The following is a 7,534-nucleotide window of genomic DNA, read 5'->3' as shown; positions in this document are numbered from 1 at the left end:
GATATTACTATAAGTAGAAATTTTACAGATATGTACAATGAACATAAAATGTCTACTTATAGGATGATGTTTTATTGGACAAAAACACAAGAAACATGTATATTAGCACCATTTTGTTATGCATGTTATCGTTGGTAAATAAATTATTTAAGAATGCTTAATAAATCAGTCATAAGCCATTTGTAAGAACAACATTTGAATTGTCAAATTATGACAATCCCTTTGGATAGTGTGCATGGCAGCCTAACATGCTTTGTCTTTTACCCAGCTCCAGAATGACACCTGGAATAGACAACTCAACCACGTACTTTCCAGAAAAGGCTTCTGAATATCTGAACTAAGATCTATTTATTTTACAATTTTAAAATCCCTTTAAAGTTGGCTCAATTGGTAGAGCAGGCGCACATACAGTACACACTTAGAGTTTTATACCTTGACTTACAGGTCCAGGTTTCGAGTCCAGCCCGTGATAATTTCCTGCATGTCTTCCCCATCTCTCTCCCCCCTTGCTCACCTAGCTGTCCTGTCCATTAAAAGCAGAAAAGCCCCAAAAATAATCTTAAAAAGAAGGCAGAAACAAAGATCCCCAGCCTGATTTTAATCAGAGACCTTTAGACATAAGGGCCACTATAACCTTGTTTCTAACTTTAAAATTAACTCTCAGACTAACCCCAGATCAATCTTTAAATATCTTTATGCCATGTTTAACACTATCACCTGGAATAGACTTTTAGGTGTTACAAATTCAAAGGAATTCAAATCGGGCCACCTCACAGCCCTAACAAACATACTTGACTCACAATAGTACATTTTTTGAGGCTATTTGGTCAGTGAAGATGTTTTGCCACCTTTTTTCGGGCTGTGTAAGTGGCCAGTAATTATCCATGTGAGATCTCTCTGCAGTCTCAGACTGTGCTGCTGTTCATAGCTGCTCAGCCATTATAATTTACAGTTTGGCCCTATCTTACCTCCAGTTCTAAGGTAAGATCAAGCATGTGGACACAAAGCTGTCAGACATGTCAAAACATGCTAAGTGAGCAGAGAGAGAGAGCTAGAATGACAAAAAAATAAAGCGTGGTTGAATTTGTTGCCGTATTTGACTGTAAGAATAACAGGTCATGATGTCAAAAGAATGACAGAGCAGTGATTTAGCGGTGAAGCTGTTAAACATATGGTATTTGTGTATAACATTTGGAATACGGTGAGGTAATGGTTTTCAAAAAGCTCACGTCCTCAGATGCCCTATTTGCACCACTTATGAGCTGGAGACTTTGAGTGACATTTTACTTTGGTTTTCGACACATTTGATGATCTTTCGGATGTCCAGTTTCAAAGAAGCCTGGGGAGCATGGCACGTCACGCATGGCCAAGCCTCTGGTACGCCTCTGTTTGTTAGACTATCTGGACATGCATGCTCCAGCAAGCCTTCAGGAAGCTTTTGCTCTTTTTCCCCGAGATGGCACCGACTTGTTGGCTGTTTTTCAGACTTTAAATGCCACACAGTGACCTAATCTAATCTTCAGTGATAGAGAGAATCATGCATTTGGGATGTTTTTATGTGTCTACTGTGATCTTTACCTCTTCACTGTGTGTGTGTGTGTGTGTGTGTGTGTGTGTGTGTGTGTGTGTGTGTGTGTGTGTGTGTGTGTGTGTGTGTGTGTGTGTGTGTGTGTGTGTGTGTGTGTGTGCACGCTCCAAAGTATGAATCTCAGCACGCACAGAATGAGCATTAGAAAACATTCCTACAATCCACGTCTGGCCCTCACTAAATACCAGACTGCATTTTTCCTCTCTATCTGGTTGCCCACAAATAGAACAATAGGTGTTATGTTTTATGGCTGGGTTCTGAGCAGATATTTGTGTTCACTGACCCAAGGACTTGCAGACAAAAAGATATTTTGCAGTAATATTATCCAAACTTAGGAATGCAGGTAGAAAAGGTGATGACTAATTGCTGAATTGGTTGGATGGTGGCAGTGATTTAGTTCTGAAAGTTGTAAAGACACAGTGTGTTTACAGTACATGAACTTATAGTACATTTGCAGAGAATGAGAACTTTCTGAATGCAGTATTTAAAAGCATTAGTATGCTGTATGAGTTTTAGCTCATACAGCATCTGGAGGGTTGTTTTTATAAGTGTTACGTCTCTTAAATAACGTTTTTATTTTTTTTTTTAATGTCAGAAGATAACGAAAAATGCACGGAGCCCAGGGTAATGTCTCCATTGCTTGTTTTATCTGAACAAAAGTACAAAAAACCCAAAGAAATAAAACAATAAACATCAAATATTTACATTTGAGAAATTGCTTGATAATTGCCTTAGCATAGTTCATCAATAATCAAAACTTCAACAGTTAATTTTAGATAATTCATAATTTCCACACATAGAACATGACAAACAATGCTAATAAGGTCAACTCCTCCTCAGTCATTCGTACATATAAAGATAGACTGGCATTGGAGCCCTTCGCTTGACTCTGAGTTTAATGAAAAGAACAGAAGGACTTACTTTAGCAAGTGCATTCTGTCCTGCTCACTGGATTGAAACTGTTACAACTGTTGTGTATGTGTATCAGTAAACTCTGTGACTCTTAAAATAAGATTAGGATTATTTTGGGAGACTTGTTCCTCCAGGGAACTCCTCCTGGATCAGGGCTTTTAGCACGCCATCCCTTCCAGGGGAAAGGATAAGTAGACCAGGAAGAGACTGGTTAAATGAGAGGTACAAAAGAGCCATCATGAGAACCCAGCTCAGACTTTCACTCTGTTTACGACCGTTACACAAACACGCAAACATACACACAGCTTGATGTTGCATCCTTCAATAGACACTCACTAGAACAGTCTGACACTCACACACATTTACTCCCTGCTGAGTGTTACTTCTGCGTCCCTCTGTTGTTCATGTCACAGCCTTTTCACTCTGTGGACCGCCAACCTGTTGTAAGACTGGCTGGGCTCACTGGGACCATCTGTTCCACCTCACAGTCACACACACACGCACGCACAATCACAGGAACACAGATACTACACACACACACACACACGGACACACAGGCCAGCTGCCTACTACATGGTCCCTGCTAGAGGCAGACTGCTACATCTGTCCCTGTCTAACCTCAACCCTCTGGCCCAGCAGCAATTAGCCCCCATTAGTGGTCCCCTGGGACTGGGCTTCATTAAGGACACTGTCATGTACACAGCATTATGTAGCAGGCCAATCAGCATCTCTCAATGTTCACAGGTTACAGTCCAAAGTAATGGAATGTGACTGAGTGGCCAGAGGAATGTCCTTGAATGTGGAGCAGATACACTGGTCCGGTTGTTCCTGAAACATAACATGGCCATTAAATGCAGTTTGTACATACTCGTACATATCCTACAAAACCTACGTTAGGCCTACCCTTGAATCACATACGACAAGTAATGGCCCTATATAGTTTTGTATTTTTAAGAATTATTTCTGAATTGGACATCTCTTTTGTAGGTTTTGCTTTAGTTTTATGAGGTTAAAGTGGGATTTAATCAATTTATGAAGATATAGTTTTAGCCATGGTTTTGCCTACTTTAGCATACATTAGTCTACAGCCATGTTACCACCTTTGGATGTACTTACAAACAGCAATCCTTGAAGATGTGCTAAATGCTAACATCAACATGCTAAAATACTCTATAATAATAATATTGCAATAAATATTATAATAAACATGCTGATTTTTATCATGGCATTAGGTTTACCATGTTCACTATTTTGTCATGTGGCAAGCTAACAGCTAATTAGAACTGAACACAAAGGTATAGAAAAATGTCATCAGTTTCAAAAGTGGAATGAATCAAAATCTTGCCCTGATAATGGCACTGAATAAAAATACTAGGGATACTTAAAGTTATTACAGTTCATCCTGTGGGGACCATGAATGTCCAAATTTTATGGCAATGCTTCCAAAAGTTGAGTAGACATATCACTTAAAACATCAAAAGCTGATCCAATATTGGAAATAGATGAAAAGCCAGGCGACTCGAAAATCTTTTGGGGACCGTGCATGTCTGAACCAAATTCCATGGCAATCCATCTAAAAGTTGTTTACAGTGGTGGACCAACCATTAAAACTGCCATAGTTTCACTCAGTCATCTTTGTTTTTAACTTATAAGACCAAAAAACATTTTGAATGAAAAAGCCCAAAGTTCCTGGGAGAGAGCTGGCCACGAATCTAAGTAACCTTGCATTTAATTCAATACAGTTGTTTTGGCTTTGGCTCATGATAATTAGTCATCTGTGCCAACATCCCAATTTTCCTTATAAGGTTGTGTTATTGTTGTTTCAGATCTGGAAGTGTGAAGAATCACTGGATAGAAATTTACTCCTTTGTTGAGCAGCTGGCAGAGAAGTTTATCAGGTACAAGCCGGAATAGTCATCCAAGAATTTGAATGTTTTCTGTGTTTTGTCTGTTAATTTAAAACAACCGCATGTTTGCAGCCCCATGTTGCGAATGTCCTTTATTGTCTTCTCCACACGAGGAAACATCATCATGAAACTGACAGAGAACAGGTAAGACCCACACCTGAACACTGTCACTGCAATTCAAATTGTAATCGTACACAGATTTCATCCAGCTTTAAGTAATTCAAAGCCTTGAATTCAGTCTACTAGGGATGGCCAATGACATTGGATACTACCTGAGTACTACTACTACTACCTACCATCTTCAACCCTTCTCAACCTCTCACTTTCTAACTTCTGTATTGTAAATATTTCCTAATATAAAAATATTAAGAGCAGCTTTCTTTCAATGTATTTTATCAAGCAGTTTGTCTGTTTACCCAACAGGGAGGCCATCACTGGAGGCTTAACGGCTCTGAGAAGGGTTATTCCTGGAGGAGACACATTTATGAACCTAGGCCTGGAGATGGTAAGGATGAGACTGAGAACCCAACAGATAAAATCTCAAGAGCTTAGTCTTCACTACATGATTTATTCTGGAAAATATCTACTGGAGATTAATTGAGCATGGCAGCTGGACCAGGGCCAGTTAGATCAATATGAGGAGTGGCTCGGATCATGAATGACTTTCTGTTTCTTAAACTTTCTGAGCCTTGTTAATAAGCTTTTAAGGCATTGTAAAATTAAGCACTTATCCACACTTCCACATTGTCTAGTTGTTGTTTTTATTCATCAGAAACATGTTTTGGTGGTTAAAGATTTAACATCATTGCCATATGGCAACCCAAGTTTAAAAAAAAATAATAATAAAACAAAGACCAATCAGCTGTAGGAAGGGTTCATGTTGATGTCCTAGCAAAAGAGCAATCTTCAGTCATACAGTGTAATTAAAATGACACTTGTCCCAAGCTGATGAGTAATGAGCATCACCAGACCACACTGAGCAAAGTGGCATTTGTGGGCTGGCTTTGTAACATGTTTTAAACCAGTACAGGCTATTGTAATGTCTGGAAGTGTACTCAATTTATGTAACTGGTTCACAATCGTTACTACCTCCTTCTTTGCAATTGCAGGCTAATGCGCAGATATACCAAGAGAAGCAGGGTAAGCTCTGTCTAATACATTTAATTACATTTAGTGCATTGTTTCAGAGAACATGAAAGTTTTGTGCTCGGCAGGTACAGCCAGCGTTATCATCGCTCTAACAGATGGAGAACTGAATGAATGGCAGTTTGACACAGCTCAGCGAGAGGTAAGATGGATTATCAAATAAGAGACATTTCAGGGATACTTGATGAATGGATTTTCACTTTCAAACACTGTCACAGGGGAATTTATTTTCATTTTGGTCCTGTTTGTTAGGTTTAAGTTATTATCGCTTTCCTTTTTAATGATGCTCTTTGTGATTTTCAGATAGATGGCATAATGTCACAGGTTTGTTTCGATAGATGCACCTGCAAATCAAGGGACTTGGCTGCTTTTAGTGCTCCATTAATTGTTTCACATTACTTTAAGGATTCAAGATTCACAACTTTATTGCCAATTATTTGCTTTGGTGAGCTCACATAACCAGAATGAGTACAAGTGGTAAATGCTCACTATATATATTTTATCTCTGTCTTTTTTAAAATGAGTCTGGAAGTTGATAGCAAACCCTACATTTATTTTTAATGTCATCCAAACACACAAACACACACACCCCTTGTCCTAAAAGTCATAAATTAACACTAGAGTACTTCCTTGTTTCATAAATGAAAACCGATGTTCGACCGATCAGCGATGGTCATCCCTGCAAACCCCACCCTGAAGGTTCCTACCCTGCAATCAGGGACTTTTTGGGGGGTAAAAAAGGTTCAAAAAATGTTCCCAGAATTTAGTTTGGTCTGGTTTTGAGTTTCTCAAATAGTTTCTAGTCCCTGGGAAAAGTTCAAAAATAATTCATTTGGAATATTTAAGTTCTTGGGTCAATTTAATTCTAAAATTTGTATTGTGTGGACTAAGGAAGTCAGAGTTATTTGGGAGATGTATTTAACTCCATAAGCCTACCAGAGTCTCTTTAAAGTTCACTGCATTTTGGTTTATTTGTTCTTTTTTTGCAGGCACAAAGGGCAAGGTCTATGGGAGCCATTGTTTACTGTGTAGGGGTCAAAGAGTTCAACCAGACCCAGGTTTGATCCACAGAGGGATATTGAATATGTTGCGACATTTAAAAAAAACATTAAAAAAAGATACAAATGTTTCATTCTGTGTCTGTGTGTTTTTCTAGCTTGCAACTATTGCAGACACTGTGGAACACGTGTTTCCTGTGTGGGGAGACTTCCAAGCCCTGAGGGGAATCATTGACTCGGCATGTATACAAATACACACTCCTCCACACACAGTCATATTAATATCCAAGTAAATTGCTTTGTGACTCTCTTTTTTCCTTTTGTCTGATCTCTCAGATCATCAAGAAGTCCTGCATTGAGATTCTAGCAGCTGAGCCGTCCAGCGTATGTGCAGGAGGTAAGAGGTGTGAGGTGCAAGGGTTTCCCCTCCTTGTTAAGATACTGGGCAGTCACGGTGTGCGAATGTGTCAGATGACAGTCATGTAAAGCCTCTGGAGTGGAACATTAGGTTGAGTAATTGCATGGACGCTTATGACCACGGAGTGACAGAGAGCGTATTGTCATTCACGGCCGGGGGAAATTAGCATTGCCGCTTCGGCACAGCGTGTGTGCAAAAAAGAGGAAGGGGGGGACGGGTGTTGGTCAAAGGAATTAGCCGTGAATCTTTAAGCATGGCTGCTTCTCTGGCCTAGTTTGCTACATTGTGTATGTTTGTATGGTTGTTTCAATCCTGTCCTCCCTCTCACCTCTTCTTCCATGTCCAGCTCTTCTGCTTCTCAGTAGCAGTTTCAGGAAGCAAAAAACAGGATAAGAGAGATGGCAAGAGAGAGCCGTTATGTGTAGCCAGTAGGATGGATGAGCTTTGACATGACCTTATTAGGACTCACTTAAGAGAGTGCATTTGCAGCCTTGCTACCAGGACAACCAATTTAGATTAGCATCCATTATGGGATATGGAGAGAGGATGGGAGAAGAGAGGATAT

The 7,534-nt window shown here is 39.6% G+C and overlaps 1 protein-coding gene across 1 annotated transcript in view; it reads left to right on the top strand.

Annotated features, from left to right (window-relative positions):
• The window catches only part of antxr1d (ANTXR cell adhesion molecule 1d), a 23,245-nt gene that overhangs the window by 1,286 nt on the left and 14,425 nt on the right, over window positions 1-7,534 (top strand). Inside the window, exons 2-9 of the mRNA XM_032541193.1 lie at window positions 4,327-4,398; window positions 4,480-4,551; window positions 4,831-4,912; window positions 5,517-5,547; window positions 5,622-5,695; window positions 6,543-6,611; window positions 6,710-6,790; window positions 6,888-6,948. Of these exons, the coding sequence (XP_032397084.1) occupies window positions 4,327-4,398; window positions 4,480-4,551; window positions 4,831-4,912; window positions 5,517-5,547; window positions 5,622-5,695; window positions 6,543-6,611; window positions 6,710-6,790; window positions 6,888-6,948 (542 nt within the window). The remainder of the gene's footprint in view (window positions 1-4,326; window positions 4,399-4,479; window positions 4,552-4,830; window positions 4,913-5,516; window positions 5,548-5,621; window positions 5,696-6,542; window positions 6,612-6,709; window positions 6,791-6,887; window positions 6,949-7,534) is intronic.

This window comes from Etheostoma spectabile, chromosome 17 (assembly GCF_008692095.1).
Source record: "Etheostoma spectabile isolate EspeVRDwgs_2016 chromosome 17, UIUC_Espe_1.0, whole genome shotgun sequence".
NCBI lineage: Eukaryota > Metazoa > Chordata > Actinopteri > Perciformes > Percidae > Etheostoma > Etheostoma spectabile.
The sequence above is the reverse complement of the archived record's forward strand: the minus strand, read 5'-3'. Positions and strand labels throughout refer to the sequence as shown.